We start from the raw sequence: 22,583 nt of genomic DNA on the forward strand, positions 1-22,583 counted from the left end.
CCGGGTTAACCACCCAGAATTGAACAGTTTGAGATTTTCATCCTTTCTCGATTTTTTATAAAATTTTCTGGTACGAATATTAACAAACTCCCTTCACAAAAGTTGTAAAGGATTGTTCTTTCTATGACATATAAAAATTTCAAAGCATTTGAAGGTGATTTGGTTACTGGAAGAGGAATAATTTGTGAAGTGGACATTCTGTTCCAGTGAGAAATTTTTAGTCCGTTTTTGAGATAGTAAATGAGATACTTACAAAAATATTTGGAATTTGGTTTCTTCATGAAAAATGTTTATGCAAGTGTTTTTTATATCATATTCAAATTTTAGAATTTTCGGAGTCCATCTACTATTTATTTTGAAGGAATTTCCGTTACTGTGCAAAACTGCCCAGATTTACCCAATTTCAAAGATGCACAATTTCTCACGTGAAACCTTAGGGAATTTGAACTTGATGTCTTATGGAGACAAAATCTATACATTCTTTGCTTTCTAATGAGATATGATTGACCTTGATGTGACGTCAAATGATGGGACAAATGTGATTATGCATGAGAAATGGCAAATGATGAGATGTATGTAACAATTGCTATGAAATGTATGAGAATAATGCCAAGTGATTAAGACCTTTGCCACGGCCTATTCGTCACTGAGCAAATTCCCTTGTATGAGTTATGGATAAGACTCTGAAGTCAGCCAGATGTTTTACCGTATGGAACGTTTCTCTACAAGGTTGAGATGATATGAAATCTTATGATGACATGACTCGTGTAGTCATTGTATGACATGGCTCTTGTAGTCATGGTATGACATGATTTTGCTATGGTATTATGTTAAGAAATAACCATAATCACGCGGATGTACAATAGTGTATTTATCCTCACTATTGAAGAGGACACCCGTGATGAATGGGCTGAGGCGTGGCAAAGGGTATGAATGATTCCGTTCCCCATGAGTTGGTGGTGACGATGCCTCGTTAGTCGAGATGCTTGTGAATCGAGATGGTCCTGGCCAGTGACGAATGTGAACTCATGTGTGTAAATTGATGAAATACGATGTGGTATTATGAGATAATATGCCATCTACTTGCATTTGAGTGAATGATCCCATTCAAATTGCTTGATATTGATGGTTTTCAAAGATGTTATTAATCATACTTGTTTGCCTAAAATGCATATCATGTAGGTGTGTCCTAGGAATCGAGAGTTAGTAAGATCGATCGGTTTATAAACTGGTCTTATCTCTTATTGAGCGTTAGCTCACTTCTGTTGATTTACATTTTTTTCAGATAACTAGAATGAATATCCCTTCGTTGGAAGATGTTACGAAACCAGGATCGACCTTGCTTATTACTCACTTTTTGGCTATGACCATGAGGCTGGGTAATTGGAGATTGGTGAAAACAGTTGATTTCACTTGGATGGCATAGGGGGAGTAGACACCTTTATGACCTCCCAGGCGTTGTCTTCTGTTTGGTGTTTGATGATGATATAATCCAAATCATCCTTGTATACAAATAAAAAATGGGAAATGAAGATGTGGTATTTTTGCACTGGATGTGTCCACTGAGCGAGAAATGTTTAATTTGATTATGGTTTGCTTTCCGCTTGTGCTAAGAACGTAATTTTATGGAAATTCGAGGTGTTACATAAATGTTTAACAGTGAGAGTTCCAGAAATCATTACAGGATCATCGTCACTAGGTTTGAGAGTAGTTCCAGTGGTCATTGTCAGGAGTATGCCATGCTTTAGACGTCGGAAAACTTTGCCTTATCCAGCGGGTAGCACGTCATTAGATGATATACAAGAAACTTCCCATATTGTTGTTCTGATTATATACAGTGCCTGTTCAAAATGCATTTATGTTTCCACTATCGAATACCCAAATAAAAATCGGTGATTGGAAAGTATAATGAGCTTCATGTCAAGTATCAGCTGTCCGTGTCTTTCTATTTCTCATTTGCAGAACTGTCAAGTGAGTTCTAATATTAGCCCGCGGCAATTCAAAAATGGAGTTGTCACAACGTAGTCTGCTCCTCGGCTCCTGGGTTTTATGGCATAGAGAACCGTCTGAGATGCACGTTCTTGTCACTGGAACACATCCGCTACAGTCGAACTCCCCAAACATCAGCAACTTCCAAATTACCCAAGCTGCTAAAGAATTTCAGGCACCATAACAGTCCCTTTCTGAATTATGACTACTCCTTGCCACGCCTTTCTATAAAGATGGATGTGGATGTTATCTTCCTAAGCTTTATAGGCCCAAAGGTAGTTTCAAAATAGCTGGTGGAAGTACTCATTGAAGCGGCCAGATACAATTAATGTTGATCGAGCAAAACCTACCTAGGAAGTTGCTTTGCTGCTTTCAAACGGGGATCTGGTCTGTGCCTGTGCTGCGTTATGCATGACCTTTTGTCCATCTTGTAATGATAGGTGCTTTATAATCTAAAGATTTCACGAGGAGACAATCATTGTCAAGCACTGATCCCAGGAGTGGAACTTGTCATTTAAATAATTCTTTCATCGCCAGAACTCTGCATGGAAAAGGAGAAAAAGAGACAAACGGAAATCAAAATACATACCTATGTGTGCATCTCTACACTTGTGTGGACACACACAAATGCGGCATATCACACACTCACCCACAAATAGGGAAAATGACACATTCGTGCGCGCGCACAAAATAGAGTTGATACTTTCCCATCTCACCTGTGATATCTGAGCAGTAAGTCTGTCCTTTATGAGTAGGACATACCTAAAAGCACTGAATTTGTAGACATGTTTTTGGTTAACCTATGTTCTCCTCCCGACATTTTGTTTAGTGAATCGAAGTGAAGTTTCTGACAAGACCCTAATGAATTACAGCCACTTCTGGTGCTGCTGCTTTTCATTGTGAATTTGTGAAAATAATACGTGAGCCAAGTGAAATAAGACAATGTGTTTTCTGGTGAACTTGTATTAGGAGTTATCAATTAGAGAGTGCTTGAAGTTGGGGACGAAACCTGCAAGTTAGGCTGATGCACTCTGTGTCCAAAAGACCAACAGGGTGTCCTCTATGATCTTTGATCTGCTCTGAAACAACTGGAACATGGCTCAAGCCATGCCTATTCATACATGTACGAGCATAAAGAAGATTCATGCTAGGAACTGCCGTCCAGGGGACTTGACATTTGCCATCCTCAAGAGAACACAGTTCGGATACTAATAGCTCCTGTGAGGAAAAGTCAACATACTGTAATATCTATGCAAGTAAAACGCCTTACATTAATGGGGCAAAAAACATGTGAAGAAAGGCACTAGTCGCAGAAGATGTTGTCTGACAAATTAATATGTATACAATATCCATCCTTCCTCATTAAACTTCCCACTTGGCCATTTCATCACTAAAACTTACTTTTCTTCCTTCCATCAAAAATGATTTCCAGGGTCGTTCTTCCTTACATTCAGTTGATTTTCAGGGTCATATATGTCAAGGAAACTTTGTGGTATTACTCTAGACTTGTAGGATCAGTCACATTATATTCCATTCAAAAAACATTTTTAAAGCAGATTTTAAGCTAAATATGATAGTAGAATCGAAAAGGAGTGTGCCAACCTTTGGTTCTTTCCTTCTGGTAGTAGAAGATCTGATGAATCCTTGAATGTCCTCTAGCGTAAGAAGCCCGACCAAAATTCTGTCATCATCAACAATTACTGCACATGATTGCTTCTCTGCGAGCATGAGGCTCACAGCTTCTGACAGCAAAGTTCTTCCTTGGACACTGACATATCTTGTCCTCATGGCCTGTGCAACCAGAACTTTTCCTTCCAACTCTTCACTTCCAGTAGTAGGCTCCTCCAGACATAGCGAACTTTCGACATCACAAAGGTTATAGGCATTTGCAGTTGTTTCAACTAGTGTGTAAGAAGAAGGTACTTCACTTCTGTTGCCGGAAGTTTCAAATTTTGAAGTTACAGGAGTATTTCCTTTGTAAGTTTTTGTGGCACCCTTGTCATCTAGCTTTCTACTGTCCTTGCTATCTCTTCTTTTGGACTGTCCAGATGTAATCCATGAAGACAATCCAACAGCCCCAAGTAGCGGTAGAACTATCCGATAGTCCTGTGTCAGTTCAAAAAGCAACAGAACTGAAGTAAGAGGCACCTGACACACCCCTGCCAGAGTAGCAGCCATTCCTACCTGCAACAAAATTTTCCGTCATTGGGCATTTGATGCATAAAGACCAAAAGGGTCTCTGAAATCATAGTAAAGTGGATTTGTAAGTGATTGATGTTTTACACTGCCCCATTTGCTGCATGGTTATATTTACACAAGAACCCAACAAGATGTCAAAGTAATATTTCCATAATGCCAACCAACAATCTCAAGCCTAAGCAATCTGCGTGTACGAAAAGCTTTCTCTTTTGTGGGTTGACTGATATTAATGATTCTTATTCTCATAGATTCCTTACGCAGCTTCTTGACATGAAATACGCATTAGTCAGCATCTGACACCTTTCTGGTCAGATTACGCAGCAGAGAAATGCTTGTTAGCATTTGTTAGCATTTATGTTTTCGTGTATGTCGGTCCAAAAATCGACAGTGCTGATGACGATTAAATTATGGAGAAGTACCAGGCCATATGCTTGAGGTGATGCCACTTCCAAAATGGAGAGATGGAATATTGGATTCAACTGGGAAAGTGCAGAACTAATTAATTTCCCATACGCTGTCCCAGTTGCTGCACCAATAAAGAGGGAAGGGGCATAGAAACCACCTACTAATCCTGAAGCGCGGCACAGAGAAGTTGCTAGTATTTTAACAGCTACTAGTTGAAGCAATAGATCAGCAGATAGACCTTTTACAAACGGCCCAGATTCCAACAAAATGTCAACATTCTCAAAACCCCAGTAGAGTATTTCAGGATATGCCAAGGCTATTATGCCAACTGTTAAGCCACCCATTACGGGAAAGGCAGCCCTTGGCATTCCGGTGGCTTCATGAATATTGTCAACAATGACCAACATATATGATGTACATCTAGACAATGCCAGTGAAACCAAGCCGCATAGGGCACCCAATAGAAGATACAATGGGAGTTCTGAAAAAGAATTGAACAAATTCCAGATAAGCAAAAATAGAACTGTTGTTCCTCCAAGATTTGAAGTTATGAGCAGAAATGCTCATCAGATACAGTCATGCATAAATCATGTGAGCAATCCGGATTCTTTAGCCAATCATCACATGGACAATAAGGTTCACAAGAGGTGGACGACATGTTTACCAACAAAGAGTTGCAGCAATTTTCTGCAAAATAAGACATAAGGACAAATAGTAGCAAATTGTGGCACCTGTGTCTATAACAGCATAGAAAGCATCGACATAGAAAATAATTTTAATGATCACTATCCACAAAGCTAGCAATGGTGAGATTATCTAAGAATAATTTCGATAAATACAGAGTCTATCTAGCCATTCAAAGAGTTACTAGAACCGAGGCAGTCTGTGAATTTCAAGTCAGCACTTGCGATGGCAGCAGAAGCAGCCACTTTCTTGTCCATTCAATCAGTGAAAGAGAGACTTAGGTAATAACCATTAGTGACCCAAAACTTGAACCAGTGTGCACAACCGAAGAAAGTAGTTGCATCCGAGGTACTGCTCTAGATGCAAATGAACGGTTGCAGATGTATCAAAACTAAGAATAAGATTCCTGATCTAGGCAATGAACCCTTAGAGTCGAATGCTTTCCAAAACTAATCTTCCGAATGTTTTAGAGTATTCTCAAGAATTGCTTTAAGCTAGTAAAGTCACATTAACACAACGATTGAACTATGACTTGTAAAAGTCCAAAAGGCAATTGGGTGAGGCATAAATCTTTAGTGTCTTCTACATCTATTTCAGTGCCTTAAACATTAGAGTACTTTAAACTTTAAAATCTAGGAAGTAAAACTTCAAGATGGAGTTAGAAGCCTTTTGAGGTTCTCTATGCATGATTATTGAAGCCCACGATAAACTAATTTTACCGTCCATATGGCTGATGCATGTCAAAGTAAACATGGTTAGAGAGAGAGAGAGAGAGAGAGAGAGAGAGAGAGAGAGAGAGAGAGAGAGAGAGAGAGAGAGAGAGAGAGAGAGAGAGAGAGAGAGAGAGAGAGAGAGAGCAGTGAGCACATAATTTATCAAGACAATTTGACATGTAGTTGCTTTCTTTTTTTAAGCAAATTTGACATGCAATTTAAAATCTTAAGCTGCGATTTGCATGTATGGCACCAGTTGCTACTCTTTTATTAATCAGAAAACATGTCTAACAGAAGCCTCCATTTAGAAGACTAAATAAGCATGTCTATGTAAGTGGCGAGCATTGATAATGGATGACTTACCCCCAGGCGATCGGAAGTCATATAGTGGGACTTTGAAGGCTGGTTGAGAGCCAAGACCAACTTCTGATACTATCGAAGCTATAACAGCACTGAGGATAACCATAGAGGTGTTATTTGTAAGTGACATGGATAAATCTGCTGGGGAGGGCCACAAGACAGACTCCACAGCAAAAAAACAACCAGCAACAGCAGCATTAAAACCTAAACACAAACGAACAAGTATAAGAATTCCGGAGAAACATCAGGAGGGGTTTAGCCTGATCTCCTTTAGGATTAGGATGCTACGGGGCACCTTTCCTCAATGCCAATTTATGCCCACCTGCTTCAGATATTCATTTTGTAATTCTTCTTTAGGAATAAATATGAATTAACATTGAACTTACGAAACTCCCAATCTCTTTGCTAAACTACCTTGCATTGTTAGTAAAGCTTCCTATGGAATAAAACATGAAAGGACATTAAAAAAATGAAACTGCCAATCATTTAACTAAACTACCTTGCATTGCCATTGAAACTTCCTATATTAAACCCTAACAGAAAACCCTGAACAGAGAAACATGCCCTTCTGCAGAAACTGAAAATTTCTATGTAAAGGGTGTGTTAAAGCGACGCAGAAGGCAAGTGAGCTGTCCAGGTAAATATCCACCTGAGGAAATTCCAGCAGCAGACCCCGCCGCCACAAGCGAGAGCCTTCTTTGTGAACTATTATCAAACAGTTTGCCAACGCCCTTCGCTACCGACACTCCAATCTCCACACTGGGACCTTCCGGGCCCAGAGAATTCCCCGTACCTAGAGTAACACAAGCAGCCACAGCCTTAAGGAATGGCCTCAATCCGACCTTCACTATATCTCCTCCCTCACCAACCTCTTCTAAACCACTCCTAACCGCGTTCAGCACCCCCACGATCAGACCACCGCAAGCAGGGACAAGAATGACCCGCGTCCAGATAGCCTCAATGGGCTCTTCTCTGAGCCACGAAGCTCCCCTAGAAGGTATCCCGTCCCAGAACAAATCGCGAATCTCGTCAACCCCACTGTTGAATATCACTACGCTAATGCCAGTCAAGAGACCCACTAAGCAAGAAGACACGATAACCCAGTTCCCGCTTTCCCGCGACAAAGCTTCTTGGATCACGCTTCCCACGACACCGCCTCCGCCTCTCTGTCGGGTCTGCTCCCGCGGGGCGAGAGCGTCGTCGACGTCATCGTCTTGGAGAAGGGACGAGTCGTCTTCTCCGTATCTCGAGCAGCGAATGCGGATGACGCTGTTGGCGGCGGGAGATGGAGATGAAGAAGACGAGCGCTTCAAGAGCAAGAACGACGGCGGCGGCGAAAGTGGCAGAGAGGATTTGGGGATTGAGGTTTCGGAGAAGAGCGGAAGTGGGGGTTGGTGCGAGCTGGAGATGAGCAGTGAATGATGGAAGCTCGCCATTGCTGCTTTCATTTTCTGCTTCAGGCGCTGTTTCATGGATAAGGAGGAGGAAGCAACTAAGCCTCAAGAGCGTGTCGCCGAGATCGAACTCAGTTGTATATATATAACTGCTCCACGAGGGACAGGTAAAACGTTAATTCAAGGAAAAAACATCGGGCAATTTATGCTTTTGTTTCTGTTTTTTTTTTCTTTCTCTGAGCTTTCTTCTTGGAGTGTCAATTTAACTCTCAGTCTATCCAATTATTGACAAGAAAGTAAGATATTATCGAAATTATTGTCTTTTAACCAAAAAAAAATATTCGCGTAATAGTTTATAAATTCGAAATGATGCAGTTCCGTGTAATGATCTGATATCGTGTTTGGTGCGATAAAATGGAATAAAACAAGGTGATAAAATTAGAATGGATTATAACGGATTTCAATGAAGATTCTAATCTCGATGTTTGATGAACCGTGGGAATATGGAATGGAATTCTCATATTTGTTTGTGAGAGAAGCTTTGATGGAATACAATGGAACCATAATAAGATTCTCCTTACACTTGAATTCACTTAACTTACGTTTCGTTACGTGACACTATTGTCATACTAAAACACGTTATATGATTTAATGTTGATTGCAATTTAATTAGTAGAGGAAATTAATTTTCCAATTAGTAATCCATAATTAATTTAATCTAATATTCTAGTCTTAATTTAATGCACTGAATTTTTCAGTTAGGTGTTCATAAATAATTTATCTGATGTCAGTTCATATTATAGTTATCCACACTAAACTCATAACTATAAATACATAAATCCACATTTCTGATTTCAACAATATGCACAATCAAATTTTTTTTTAAATAAAATTAGTTAGTCATTTAATTCCACGATTATAATTTCCCCAAATTCAAATGTTCGTGATAATTAATATTTACTCCTGTGATTTATAAATTAATTAATTTCGCAATTAATATTTTTGGTTTAAAATGGAAATGGAATCGCGACGCCTCCATAAATCCCAACCATATCCCAAGGGTAAAAGGAGAGGGGGATTCCAACTTCCAAGGAATGCTCATTCCCATTGGTACCCCAACATAATCTGAATAATTTCTCTCAAGTGGTGCTGAAAGATTTACGACCAAAATCGTGTGCAATTGTGCGTCTGCGCCAGTTACAACTCATAAGAAAAAGGAAAGAGTCCAAGCACTATTTGCATTGCAATAAGTTTAAATTTGAACCCCATAAAAGAAAAATATAAGGAAACCCCAGCTGCTTAACACAAACACATTCGGTAACTCACCGTAATTAAAAGAACTGAAGTTTCTGTGGCTTGAAAAGGGATCCAAAAGCTCTCAGCTGAAGATAATCAAGGCTCACGAGGATGAACGGCATTTTTTGTTTCTTTTGTAAAAACATTTCGACCGTGACATTCGCTGGCCGGGACATTCAGCATGAATGTGCATAATCGTCTTGAAGAATAAAAGGACCAAGGCCTATTTTGACCAACTCGAGCCACGAATCAGGCCGAAGACAGAGAAAAGAACTCCCAAGCCACGACAGGGGTAAACATTATTGCATCATTGCCCACGCTTGCCAGGTGAAAAATAAAGGCACCAACAACACTGCATCGTCCCAAAAAACCCACCACCCACAAATCATCCTATGGAAACATTGTTTACTAGCTGCGGCATATAAGATTGTGATTGGATTTTAGACAATAGAAGACTGCAAAGATGACCTCAATATATGGAGGAAAGGAACCCTCATGCTGAACAACAGCTACAAGGATCCCGGAAAGCGACATGTACTGAAACCAAGCACACCACGTCGCTGCGAAAATGTGTTGTTTTTTACAGGAAAGCATCCTTCTCGAGCAGCTCTAGTACCTCGTGCTGGTTGTTCAGCTTTGCGACATCAATAGGAGTCTTGCCATCCATGTTCTGCAGGGTTCTGTAGTGACGAAGAGCGCAATAAGGGACATATAAGGGCAGATTAATGGCCATGAAGTACATAATAATATTTGACGGGGTAGTTGGACTTACACAGCAGCACCATTCTTCAACAGAAGTTTCACGCACTCTTTCCTCCCATAGCCAGCCGCATAGTGGAGAGCAGTGTTTTTGTTCTTATCCAGAGCATCCACTCCCGCTCCTGCTTTAAGGAGGACCAGAGCACACTCATCCTGCATATCGCATAAATTAATGAACCTCAACATCTATTTCAAAATTTTAGTTAGTCAAGTCTGACAAAAAGAAGTCCTCAGAACACCTCCGGTTTGATTTAAACCAAACCAAATAGGGTTTAGAACCAAACAGAAGCAATGGAAACGGTTCCACCCAAACTGAACTGATTTGGAGGAGTAACCCAAACCACGTCAAAAGAGTGGATTCGAGGGTGAAACTGGGCTAAATTGCTTTGAGATTGTTGGCACCATACCTGGAGCTGTAACTAAACACTCCAAGAGGTACAGACCGTGTAAATCCTTTCGGATCAATTTTATGGCTTGTCAAAGCCAATGTATGCAGATTTCTGCCACGGGCTCACTTTTCCAACATTATCTGACCATTCTAAAGACTATTCAACAATTCACACCAAAAACAAAAAGAAAAAACCAAATAGAATAGGCAGCCCAGTTTATTCTTAAAGAAAATTGAGACTGAACTGAACTGCCAAAAAAGGTATTGTCCAAAACACCACTTGCACCAACAGAACCGAAAGAACCAAACAGACCCAAAAATTCGGTACATCAGTATAAACCCTTTTTTTGCTCATACCTCTCCATATCCACATGCGAAATGCAACGCTGTTCTTCCTTCAGTATCTACTTCATCCTTATCAGCACCAGAAGCAAGTGCTTTCTTCAAACCCTGGTGCAAAATAAAGTCTTTCAGTTTCTGCACATAAAATGAAAAGAGATGTGTCCTGCAGGTGAACCATCTCTTGGGAAAACAATGATAAGGCAACTTCCATAGATGCCATACCTCCACATCACCAGCACTAGCAGTTTGGTGAACTATAGGCTCATCCTCATTTCCTGAATCATCTTCTTCGTCTGGAACAGAACTTTGAGCAGAAGTTGCTGCTTCTCCCGTAACCGCGAGACCCATTGCTTCACCCAGCTTCTGCAGAACATCTTTATCGTTCCAGTACCTAAAGCAACACATATGGACAAAAGTTAATACAGCAGCAGTTTTCTCCACGACTTAAATTGGATAGCCAAAACATAAAAGTTTCAGCAGTGGTGACCTCATCATGGCAGGAGGACCCCCCTTCTCTATTTCTTCCAAAATATGCTTCAAGGATGGATCGTCCTTGATGCGTGCCATCCGTTCCTCAATTTGCTCTTTTTGTGCTGGATTCGAAAAATTCTCAAGCATGCTAGACATGGCAGGATCCTAAGAAATAAAAAGAATATTGATATCCACCTTTCCTTCCTGACATTCTTTATAAGGACCACACAGTAGAGCTTAAGCACAATGTACCTGCATCAGTACAGTACCAAGCCGCTCGGCCATGGACATGAAGTCGGGATTATCCATGACTTGTTGGATGGTGGACATGTACTGTTGACTATCAAACTGAGGAACACCATCATCTTCAGCTACACCTTGAAAAGTCTTCTGAAGCTGCTCTGCCATTTGGTTAAATGCAGGGTCCTTTGCTATCTGTTCAGCTAAATCCTTGATGCTAGGATCCTACACAAAATCATGCTAATAATCATCAATAGCATTTTATAAAGAAAACCTCTACATAACAGAGCGGCAAGTTTTGCAAATCAAACAGTGAAAAAGGAGATCAAGCAACTCGACACATCAGGGAAGAAGGAAAAGTGAATCTGGGCAATACCCATAGATGGTGTTGTTTAGTCTAAAATCATCAAGCGGACACTTCAATTGTTGACATCACATTGAAGTAACAATTCCAAGATAACTACAGCAGCATCTATTTTGATCGTACGCGACTTATACATCACAGAAATTGATATCATTTATAAAAGTAGCCTGATCACCATAGGTTAGACAAATATTGAGTGAAAGTACCAAATACATACATTGAGCAGGCTGGACATAGATGAGAAGTCAAATGGATTGGCTGCACCAAAATCAACTCCTGGCAGAGGAGAAGCCACGCCTTGACCTGATTGTGCCTGCCCCTCAGACGACTCAGATGCAGAAGGCTTATTTGCTTTGACTTCAACCTTCTCATCTAGATGAAGAAAAGGAATGCATGAATTTATCATACAACACACTCGCTCTTACAATTAAAGTCAAACACAATAAGAAGTAGGGCACCCCAATTTACATGATAAGAAACGAAACTTCACATTAAGCACCATATGCACCTTTCCCGACACTTGTATAAATTTCAGATGCTCAACTTTTATTGAGACAGTTCCTTAAGGAGATAGGCTTTATCCTCAGTTGGACCAGAGAGTTAACGGAAGCTTTAGACCAGTGAAGCACTTTTGTGAAATCTATTTACATCATCAGCATGTTCCTCCTATTAGAATCAGCATTCTTCATGACAAACTTAACCAGATTAACATCAGGCAATGAATAAAACAACAAAATCGACACACCCGCGCTCGCGCACGAGTGCCTGCACACACACACATATATGAGCACAAGCTGGTGCGCACATTCATCGCGCACATCCAAGACATTCATTTCGTCACACCCAAAGCTGCCAGTCCTACCAAAACCGTCCATTAACCATGAAACCAAAGCAGCTCGGTCAGAAGCCATATGCCAAAGCTAACAATGATCCCATAGCACCCTGTCTCAATTAAGGCTGGGCGCCCAGGTTCGCCGCAAGCGAAAAAACAAAAAACTAACAGAGCACCATGCCCGAGCCAAACACCGCAAGACCTCACGCGGCAAGCTCAATTGCCTTCGGGATTCGGCACCGAACTCCGCCCAAATCATATGCCCTCCGCACACGGCACACGAAGGCCTCCCCGATCCCATACCTTGAGAAGGGACAACGCAAACGCAAACGCAAACGCAAACGCAAACGCAAACGCAAGCGCAAACAAATCCCCACCGCCAATCGGAGAAACCACCGATCCGATCACCAAACGCAGCAACAACAAAAGCCGACGCTCTCGCGGCGGAGCGAGACAATACACCATCGACGACCGAAACCGAAGTCAAACCGAAGGAAAAAGAAGAAAATGAAAGAGCGCGAAGCAAATCGAGAAGGCTCACCGGAAGGAGCGTCCTTGACCGGATTCGAAGCCATTGCCTGCAAAAAAAAAATCAAGCTCGAGCGGGTCAACAGAAGATGACGAATCGCGGAAAGAGAGGGCTTCGAAATCGCCGGAAAACGGAGGAGGCGAGACGGAGAGAGGGGGGAAAAGGAATCGGAAGTACCTGACGAGCTGAAAGAACGAGGAGGAAACTTGACGAGGATTTGGATACGGAAGGGGGAAACGAATCCTCTCTCTCTCTCGCTTGCTCGCGAGATTGAATAAACCCTATCACCGAATCGATCGAACCCGCGAGAGGATTAACCTCCCACACGTCACCCCTCTTTTTTTTTTTTTAATTAATTAATATTAATGTTATTGTTTCGCGAAAAAAATAAATAATTTTTAAAATAATCGCTTATGTTATTAAAAAGAATTAATTAATAAAAAATATTTTCATGAACAACGACGATTTATATCTAAATAATTGGGCGAACGATTAAAATATCTTTCATTTTTATAAGTGTTATATATAACTATTTTTGAGATAATATTTTTTTAAATCATTTACTTCCGATTAAAACAAAGGAAGAGCTGCTGTTAAAACCGGATGGGATGGGACGTGCGTGTTGGGGAAGCCGATTCGCCGTTCCCAGGTTCCGAATCCGAACCTGAGGTAGCGGGTTAGCTTCGGTTCGGTGGGCCCCCCCCACCCCCCCAGTCAGTCATGTTGTTGTCTCCTTTCCCCATGTGATGAACGGCTCCCCCAGCTCCGGCGTATACCCATCGCCGGCTAATCTGGCGGCTCGTCGGCCCACTGAATGTAAGGGAGAAATTATTGGTTCTCTTATTTAATTCCATTTTCGTCCCTTTTGGTATTTATTTTCATCTATATACACAAAAAAGAAAAGGAAATACCGCTCTTTATCTCATTTTTAAATTTCCTAAATTATTCTTCATTTCTTTCTCTCCTACCCACCTAATCATCTCCTCTCACTATTAGATGTGCAGATTGACCTTCTGGAAATAAATGTTTTTTTTTCTCTCAAGAGAAACATTTGCAAAGCTTCTCATGGGCTATCACAAATTCGTGGGGAAATGACAATTGTCAACACCTTCCAAAAAGTTCTTTCAACCAATTTATCTGGATGATCTTGAACGAGGGCGAATACATATCAAGAAGTCACCTTTCTCCATCCTCAACCATGTATGGAAGCATCCTGATTAGCAGTAACATATATCGACACAATCGTCGTCATATGATGAGAGTTCCACAAGGAGCAGCCATCTCCTGGGCAATGGAACAGGGCGTGCAGTTCAGTAGACTTTTAGCAGTTATTACAGGTAAAGATAAACATCGACAATGAGATGTTCTACTCAAATTTCTTTCATCCTAGAGCAAATCCGCAGAAACTTCCGCATTCCGCCATGAATGCATACAATCGATCTTTCCGAAACAGAGAGCGCATCAGGAGCACATTGCTTTCTCCAATAGTTCCTGCAGCTCCCCGCTTTTGTATGCCTCTGCAGCAAAAGTGATTTAAATTGTAAAGGATAGAATTCATGATTAAACCATCAAAGATACCGGATACGTCATGACGTGCATAAATTTCAAGTCACCAATGATCTTCAATTCTTTTCCAAACCCAACCAACTATCAGTGGGCCAAGTTGAAAGATTAATCCTCACCGACATTCAACGTACGCGATTTACTACATGCAATTTGACACACATCTGCGTAAAATGCCACCACATCAGTCATAAAGAACCGCTTGCATTCTAAAATTAAGATTCATAGGTTAATACTAGAAACTTCATCCATAAACATTGTCGGTCAGAAATAAACAAATTCAATCCTACGAAATAATGAAAAATGTAGCCAAAGGAATGTTAAGCCTTGATAACACACCAGCCAATGAGACCATGTCTTTCCACTTAGCAGCCAAATTGATTAACTTCAGTTTTGTGCTTGGCTTAAGCGAAGTTTCCTTAACTTTTATGATCTCAAGACCATGAAAAGTTTGTATGTCAAGATACGGTAGAGCTAACTAGTCTATTTTGCAGTCCTTTTCTTTTCAGAAGAGGAGCCTCCCATGGAGAGCTCGCTGGATTTGGTCATGGTCAGTGAGGATGACTTGTGTGAAGCCGCTTCCCACAGCATCATCCCTTTACTGGGGTTCTTCTGTGCATCAATGAGACAATCCTATTACACCAGAGCTTTGAAAGAAGTTCAACCCACATTGCTTTCTCTTTTCTTTGCTCTTCTTCCTTCTACTTATTTCTCTCTCTCTCTCTCTCTCTCTCTCTCTCTCTCTCTCTCTCTCTCTCTCTCTCTCTCCTTAGACTCTGTACTTTGTCAACCAAACAACAACTAATGAAGGTTATAGTATGATGTCTTTCATGTGACAATCTAGAAGATAATTGGAATTTGAAATAATAGCACAAAAGGTCCCTGAACTTTAATCCAATGTGCAATGTCGTCTCTAAACTTTTAATTTGCGCAATGTGATGCATGAATTTTGATCCAATGTGCAATGTCGTCTCTAAACTTTAACACTTCAATGTGGTTCCTAAATTAGTTGTAAATGTTCGATGTAGTCCTTAGACTAAATGAAAATGTTTAAAAGTTTAGAGACCACATTGACTATTGGACCAAAATTCAGAAACCACATTAAACAAATTAAAAGTTCAGGGACGACATTTTACATTGGACCAAAGTCCAGAGACCATATGAAACAAATTAAAAGTTCAGGAACAACATTGCACATTAACCAAAGTTCGGAGACCATTTGTGTCATTTCCCTTGGAATTTCACATCAACATTTATCAAACGTCCAACAATAAAAACTTTCTTTCGGTTATGTCAGTCCTATTGTTCCTCTAGCACATATTAGTCGGTTGGTTAATTATAAACATTTGCTGATACATCAAGCTTCAAGTGGTATTATGTCATTTTCAAAAATAGTGAACTGCAGAAAAAAGGAAACCAGCAATTATACAACTACAGAAACATCTAGTGATAAAGAGTCCAAAGAATTACCATCAGGACGTTGCAAAGATCTTACACGAAAGTAGCGCAAGAAGTGTGTGAGTATGTTTTTTTTTATTTTTTATCTTTTTTTAGTGTGAGTATGTTAACAGCAAACAATTTAACAAATTTTCATAGGAACAGCTTAATGTAGTCAAATCATTTTTCTACTTGAACCATGTGACTAAACTTACCAATGGTGATGTCACACCCTCCAAAAAACTCTCCTTCGATATAAAGTTGAGGAAAGGTCGGCCAGCTGGAGTACTCCTTTAGTCCTTGACGGAGTAGTTCATTTTCAAGAATATTTATAGTCTCAAAAGGTACATTGAAGGACTTCAGTATTTGCACAACGGTGTTTGAAAACCCGCATTGAGGGAAATCCTTAGTTCCCTTCATGAACAAAACCACCTTATGTGAATTAACCACCGTATCCAGTGTACTCTTGAGCTGAGGAGTTAATACTGCATATACAGACACGAGCAAAAGGAGACATATCACACATTCGGTTTCCAAAAGAAAAGGATAGAAACAAAAGAAAAAGGCAAAAAAAAAAAAACACTTAACTACTCTGCTTCCCACAGGAACAAATTGGATGCAAGCCAATTTAGGATCGAGAAAAATTTTGTAAGGCATTATTAATTAGCCCAAGGACTTGGGATCTCCATAAATCATCACAACTCATGTGAATGCCATCTCATGATGATTTTCACATGGATAGAACTCCCTTAAACTTCTTTCATTATCAGAAAATACTAAAGAAGTGTAAATACAATTGACTCAAACTTATTGCAGCTTGCACCCTCCGCTCAGTTATGAACTGTATATATAATTGACACGTAGTTAATGAAGCTGACAATTTGCCCAAAATAAAGCGCCGGAGAAAGAAAGTTCACCGTTGTAGTCACCACTATTCCCCCTTTGAATAAATTAATGCCAAGCCCTCAAATATGACGGCAGCTTCCAGCCATCTAACCCAATGCCTAAGCCCTATTTCCAAGCACTACGATCGCTCTTTTTCCACCGTCATATGAACAAAATTGGATGAAGTAGAAATAATGTGCCTCTACATATTGAACAAATAGCATGGACTTCATTGGTGAACTGTGGCCCAGCATTCTTCAATGGAAAAATCCAATAAATTACAACATTAGTTGTTCTTCACATCCCATGCCATTTCTACAATCTAACATCTATGGCCCATTCAGCGCTTCGCAACTGCCAACAGCATGTTCTTGGCCAGGGCCGTTATTCCCTCTAAATTCTTTGTAATACTCTTTTTTCCCATTTCTTATGTTTTTCCCACTATTGACCTTCCCCTGAAACGAACAACAATTTGACACTCGTATACGTTGCGAAAACGCAGCATTTCTATAGAATGGCGCAAATCAATCATCGCTTAATCAAAACTAGAATGTCAGGAAACATCAGGAATCAGCACGGCTTTCAACACGTTGGCTCAGCTAAATTAAGAATCGACATCGCAAACCAAAACCCCATTCCCCAAAATCCTCTCCCACGCTCGATTCGATGCAAAACTATCCAATCATCGAGAACTGAAACGAAAAAAGGGGGAGCGACCGCGTCCCATACCAGAAGCGAAGCAGCGAAAGGTCCCGCGGGTCCTGGACCGGAGCACGGGCGCGGGGCTGCCCACGACGGTGAACGCGCGCGGCGAGAGAGACGACGGAGACGGGCAGCCGGGCAACTTGTCGGCCGGCAGCGGCAGCGACGCGGCCGCTCTCGGCGAGAACGACGGCGCCCTGGCGGAGGAGAAGGCGGCGGTTGGTGCGAGGGTCGTTGAAGGGAGAGAAGCCATCGCCAGACCCACCTTCCGATCGTCGTCGTCGTCGTCCTCCTCCTCCTTCAACTGGTTCCAGAATCTTCCGAGCTTTATACCCTCCACCACAAAAATCTAGTCTTGTCGGGGAGTGAAGCCGAAGCGTGTGCTCGCGCGAAGCAAAATTCCAGGAGGCCGCGAGGGAGGATTTAATCCGAATTTCGGAATAACCTGTTTTCATTTGCGTTCTTGGAAAAATTATTATTTAACGTAGCGGATATTATTTTTTTTCGGGGCCGGTGGCTATTTCCACGGCCTTCTTTGCTTTGGGCAGAGCTAAAGAAATAGTGATCGGACAATATTACCCCTGATCGACTTGAACTTGACTGTGAAACGATTGGATTAAGCAAAAATCCACTTAGTCCCGGTAGCAATAAGAATGGAGACGGTAGAAAAATAATTAATAATAAAAACAATCTCGTCAAATACATTGATAAAACCTACTAATAATGATCGTTTTTTAGGTTTGGTAAGATGTTAGTAACATTTAACTATGAATTCTCAATTATCGTCAATAAAATTTAGTTTATTTCAGCACTCAAGATTATCACTTTGCAATTTCGATCATTAAATTTTTTTCCGATATAAATAGAAAAAAGCGAGTTTTCGCAATTTTCGGTTAGCAATCTCTCCAAAAAAACAAGAAAGAAAAAATGGTGTTTTTCCCCCCGATATTTTTGAAGCACCAAAATGACAAAACTCCGAAATAGGAGCAGGAAAATATATACCGACAAATATGTTTTAGAGAGAGAGAGAGAGAAGCGATAGCAAAGACGACGGATACGTAAGCGTGGGCCCGGAGCAGTATTAGCTGGACATAGAAGAGGAAGAAGAAGACGACGACGACGACGACGACGAAACCCCTAGGGTAAGAAGAGCTTCGAGTCTCGAGCACGTTGAGCTCCGCGGCGGCACTCTGAAAACCCTAGCTCCCTCCTCGCATCCGATCGCTCCTACCTCGCAGGTATCCCCATCCCGGCACGCTGTTCATCGCGATTCTCCATAGCCGCATCTTCGCTCGCTTGTCTGAATCCGTCGATTCTCGCATTCGCACGCCATTTCCTTCGTGTGTTTTTCTGGGCTTCTGTTTGGTTCGCGCTTGCTACTTTAAGCTTCATCTTGGCCTTTTGACTCGATTTGTTGGTTTCCGGAGCTTGGATCTTGATTTTGCTTCTTTCGTTGGATCGGCGGTGACGGTGTTTGCCGACGCCGCCATTTCTGTCTAGTGTTGTCATCTCGTCGCTGTGCTAGGGCGGTCTTCTGCATTTGGATTCTCGGTTCATCGAAGTTCAGTTGACTTCTGGATTCAATCGCTTACGCTCTGGGGGGACTTCTAAGTCGGTGCTTGGTTTGCGTGATTCGATCCGGTTCCGGGGTCTAGGATCGCGTTAGCTGGAGAGACAACTTGATGTGTTAGGCTTGTTTTTTACGGATCTCCGTCGCTTCTCTGTTGTTGTGCTGGGTAAATCCCGGCTTGAAATGGCTGTGCAAATTTGATGGACTGCTGACCTCTGATGGAAAATTCGTAATTAAGTCGATTCAATCGAGATGATCGAATATAAGATGCTTACATCTTTTTTATAAGCTAAATGATTTTGTTACAAGAACGGAAAAGGAGTCTAATCTAGACAAAGTACATGTAGATCATAATCGATTCAATGTGACCAGAACAGATTGGAGAGAAGATTCAGATCCTTCAAAAAGTTGTTTGTTTCGTTCCTTCCAAATGCTAAAGTGAAGTGCTCATTGACATGTATAACTTTTTTTCTGCTGGTTTTTTGGGGACCTGGCTGCAAATTAGGTTCTTAATATTATATTTTGTTATATAACATTAGATGTAATACTCTAGGCCATCTTCCATTTATGCAGATCTTATCTGCAGAATAGGCGTTAACTCTGCTTCATTATTGTTGTCGTGTTTCGTTGAGGAGATCCACGGTTCATGCAGTTGCAGGGTTTTCCAATTGCTGCTTATGCACAAGAAGTGTTGTGACTTTAATGGGTGAAGAAGATTACTGCACATATTAGCTTGCCACTTACTTCCGCGATACATCACTATAGACGTGTTCTTTTGGTGATGATTCAATATAAAAGATAATATATGTATGCTCCTTTTTCTTCAAACTTTTCTTCTGGGATGGCGGATTTGACTTTAGATCCATATCACTTGCCATCATACTGTTTGAACTAGTGGCCTATCTTCTGGAAAGGCTCTTCCTTAATGTCTTACACATGGTAACTTTTGCATCTGCTTAGTGAACCTCGACTGCTTGTTTTCACTTGACCCCATGAGAGGACATACAATAGATAACTTGCGGCTATATTATTTCAACTATTTTACCAGTTGTTATATTTCAGATATTCTACCATTTTCAATCCATTTCATGATTTAACCACTGAAATTAAATAGGTATTCCTTTTTATGATAATTGCCATGTTACAAAAAGGTTTGGTATTTCTTCAGTGCCAAAATGAGCTATCTCTTCATATTTCATGACGCACAAGTTGTCTTTGGATAGATACATGTTAGGCTTTGTGTTCAATATAACTTGTTCAGAATACTGATTGTTTAGGGCTTTTCAGATCAAGATTTTTCCCCTTTTCTTGAGATTTGTACTCGATGTGGTGCTCCGTTTTCTCTTTCCTATTGTATGATCAACAAGAATCCTGAATTTGACGTGTTTGTTGCTCTCTACTAATCTCATGCAGTTACAGTGCTGTCCCATTGTATCTATCTTGACCAGCAATGGCGGACGGTGAGTCAGACAAGAATATTGAAATCTGGAAGATCAAGAAACTGATCAAGGCCTTAGAATCTGCCAGAGGCAATGGTACCAGCATGATATCTCTTATAATGCCTCCACGTGATCAAATATCCCGAGTAACTAAGATGTTAGGTGATGAATTTGGAACTGCTTCAAACATTAAGAGTAGAGTCAATAGGCAGTCGGTGTTAGGTGCCATTACATCTGCCCAACAAAGGCTGAAGCTGTATAACAAAGTTCCTCCTAACGGTCTGGTGCTTTACACCGGAACAATCGTAACTGAAGACGGCAAGGAAAAGAAGGTGACGATTGACTTTGAGCCTTTTAAGCCTATAAATGCATCATTATACCTCTGTGACAACAAGTTCCACACTGAAGCTTTGAATGAACTCTTGGAGTCTGATGATAAGTTTGGGTTTATTGTCATGGATGGTAATGGAACTTTATTTGGAACATTGAGTGGGAACACTAGGGAGGTACTTCATAAGTTTACAGTGGACCTACCGAAAAAGCATGGAAGAGGAGGGCAGTCAGCTCTTCGTTTTGCTCGTCTTCGGATGGAGAAACGGCACAATTATGTAAGGAAGACGGCAGAACTTGCCACGCAGTTTTTCATCAATCCTGCCACCAGTCAACCGAACGTTGCTGGGCTAATACTTGCTGGTTCTGCCGATTTCAAGACTGAGCTTAGCCAGTCAGATATGTTTGATCCTCGTCTGCAAGCCAAGATTTTGAATGTTGTTGATGTTTCCTATGGCGGAGAAAATGGTTTCAATCAAGCCATAGAGCTTTCTGCAGAGATTCTGTCAAATGTAAAGTTCATACAGGAGAAACGTTTGATTGGGAAGTACTTTGAGGAGATTAGTCAGGACACCGGAAAATATGTCTTTGGTGTAGATGACACTTTGAAGGCGCTGGAGATGGGTGCTGTGGAAACCCTGATTGTCTGGGAAAACCTGGATATTAACAGGTATGTGCTCAAAAACAGCACGACAGGTGAAATCATCATCAAGCACCTGAACAAGGACCAAGAAGCCGATCAGAGTAACTTCCGCGATGCAGTCACCTCGGCGGAGCTGGAAGTTCAGGAGAAAATGGCATTGCTTGAGTGGTTTGCCAATGAATACAAGAAATATGGTTGCACTCTTGAGTTTGTCACCAACAAATCCCAGGAGGGATCGCAATTTTGCAGAGGATTTGGTGGGATTGGCGGCATCCTTCGCTACCAGCTTGACATAAGATCCTTTGACGACTTATCTGATGATGGAGAGGTTTATGAGGACTCTGACTGAAGTGAAGGGTGAACTTTTGCTGTGACGGGCTGCTATATATGATTGGCAATGGTAAGTGCAGGATTCTGGGAAGCTACTGATTGACATGACCACAAATTCTCTGGCTAGCCCCTCACCACTTTGATTCGAGATCACTCCGACCCTCGGCTTGCGCCCCTCATCCGCTTTCTTTTTGTCATGTATTGCCTGCAACTTAAAACTTCGAAATGTGATTTTCGGGTGTGGACCCAAAAACAGGACAGATGAATGGATTTTACTTGTGAAAAGGATTGAGCATTTCATTCCGTCATTGCCCGATTGCATTTCGAATTACTCGAAAATAGATGACAAAGATGTGGTGAGGCCGTGGGTCCTTATATTTAAGGATGTTTCAGGATTCTTCTCTTGCAGGGAGTTGTTTCACCATCAACTTCAGCTGGTGACGGTTGCTTCTTGGTCATCGAGACGGTATACCTGCACACGGGTCGATTCGATTCGATTATAGCTCCATGCTCAAACCTTTTCCATTGTTATGTTCTCTCGATGGTGGTAGCATGCACGACATTACCCGTCTCCTTTTCTCATCTCTCTTGCAATCGAGATTTGCAGTAAGAATAATCCAAAGTCCCGATGCAAATGTTTGCATTTATAAAGCACCCACACAGCTCCATTGCTAACGAGTCAGAAATCTTGACCCGAATCAACCTCAGAGAAGGCCTAT

General features: G+C 41.2%; 4 protein-coding genes and 1 long non-coding RNA gene across 11 annotated transcripts; 1 reads left to right on the forward strand and 4 right to left on the reverse strand.

Annotated features, from left to right (window-relative positions):
* Positions 1–1,750: 1,750 nt before the first annotated feature.
* Positions 1,751–7,954, reverse strand: LOC115672766 (chloride channel protein CLC-e). 4 transcript variants are annotated; one of them, XR_008817082.1, is made up of 7 exons: positions 7,000–7,952; positions 6,354–6,554; positions 4,608–5,074; positions 3,592–4,173; positions 2,999–3,237; positions 2,340–2,530; positions 1,751–2,214 (listed from the first exon to the last, which is right to left on the reverse strand). XR_008817082.1 is itself a non-coding variant. In XM_056313957.1 (6 exons), the coding sequence occupies exons 1-6, from the start codon at positions 7,820–7,822 to the stop codon at positions 2,336–2,338; spliced, it is 2,379 nt and encodes a 792-aa protein (XP_056169932.1). In that variant the 5' UTR covers positions 7,823–7,954; the 3' UTR covers positions 1,751–2,335. The 4 variants fall into 4 exon arrangements, 3 of the variants coding, with proteins under 3 accessions (XP_056169932.1, XP_056169931.1, XP_030450561.1); XM_056313957.1 differs by having other exon boundaries at positions 1,751–2,432; positions 2,999–3,207; positions 7,000–7,954; XM_056313956.1 differs by having other exon boundaries at positions 1,751–2,530.
* Positions 7,955–9,330: 1,376 nt separating this feature from the next.
* LOC115672778 (ankyrin repeat domain-containing protein 2A-like) lies at positions 9,331–13,265 on the reverse strand. The gene is made up of 9 exons (XM_030594725.2): positions 13,143–13,265; positions 12,978–13,014; positions 11,822–11,976; positions 11,253–11,465; positions 11,017–11,165; positions 10,752–10,920; positions 10,545–10,637; positions 9,813–9,952; positions 9,331–9,720 (listed from the first exon to the last, which is right to left on the reverse strand). Exons 2-9 carry the CDS (start codon positions 13,009–13,011, stop codon positions 9,621–9,623), a joined length of 1,053 nt encoding a protein of 350 aa, XP_030450585.1. The 5' UTR covers positions 13,012–13,014; positions 13,143–13,265; the 3' UTR covers positions 9,331–9,620.
* Positions 12,125–12,971, reverse strand: LOC130138816 (uncharacterized). The gene is made up of 2 exons (XR_008817092.1): positions 12,833–12,971; positions 12,125–12,739 (listed from the first exon to the last, which is right to left on the reverse strand). It is a non-coding gene; the product is annotated as an uncharacterized LOC130138816 (long non-coding RNA).
* Positions 13,266–14,247: 982 nt separating the features above from the next.
* Positions 14,248–17,908, reverse strand: LOC115672783 (monothiol glutaredoxin-S7, chloroplastic). Its single transcript, XM_030594730.2, has 3 exons — positions 17,580–17,908; positions 16,181–16,450; positions 14,248–14,482 (listed from the first exon to the last, which is right to left on the reverse strand). Exons 1-3 carry the CDS (start codon positions 17,803–17,805, stop codon positions 14,427–14,429), a joined length of 552 nt encoding a protein of 183 aa, XP_030450590.1. The 5' UTR covers positions 17,806–17,908; the 3' UTR covers positions 14,248–14,426.
* Positions 17,909–18,590: 682 nt separating this feature from the next.
* LOC115672776 (eukaryotic peptide chain release factor subunit 1-3) lies at positions 18,591–22,149 on the forward strand. 4 transcript variants are annotated; one of them, XM_056313574.1, is made up of 3 exons: positions 18,592–18,790; positions 19,775–19,929; positions 20,536–22,149. In XM_056313574.1, the coding sequence occupies exon 3, from the start codon at positions 20,573–20,575 to the stop codon at positions 21,881–21,883; it is 1,311 nt and encodes a 436-aa protein (XP_056169549.1). In that variant the 5' UTR covers positions 18,592–18,790; positions 19,775–19,929; positions 20,536–20,572; the 3' UTR covers positions 21,884–22,149. The 4 variants fall into 4 exon arrangements, with proteins under 4 accessions (XP_030450581.1, XP_056169549.1, XP_056169548.1 ...); XM_030594721.2 differs by lacking the exon at positions 19,775–19,929 and having other exon boundaries at positions 18,591–18,790; positions 20,571–22,149; XM_056313573.1 differs by lacking the exon at positions 19,775–19,929.
* The last annotated feature ends 434 nt before the right edge of the window (positions 22,150–22,583 follow it).

The sequence above is a fragment of the Syzygium oleosum genome, unplaced genomic scaffold, assembly GCF_021117445.2.
Source record: "Syzygium oleosum isolate NSW1041296 unplaced genomic scaffold, Sole_v2.1 Sole_v2.08, whole genome shotgun sequence".
Classification (NCBI taxonomy): domain Eukaryota; kingdom Viridiplantae; phylum Streptophyta; class Magnoliopsida; order Myrtales; family Myrtaceae; genus Syzygium; species Syzygium oleosum.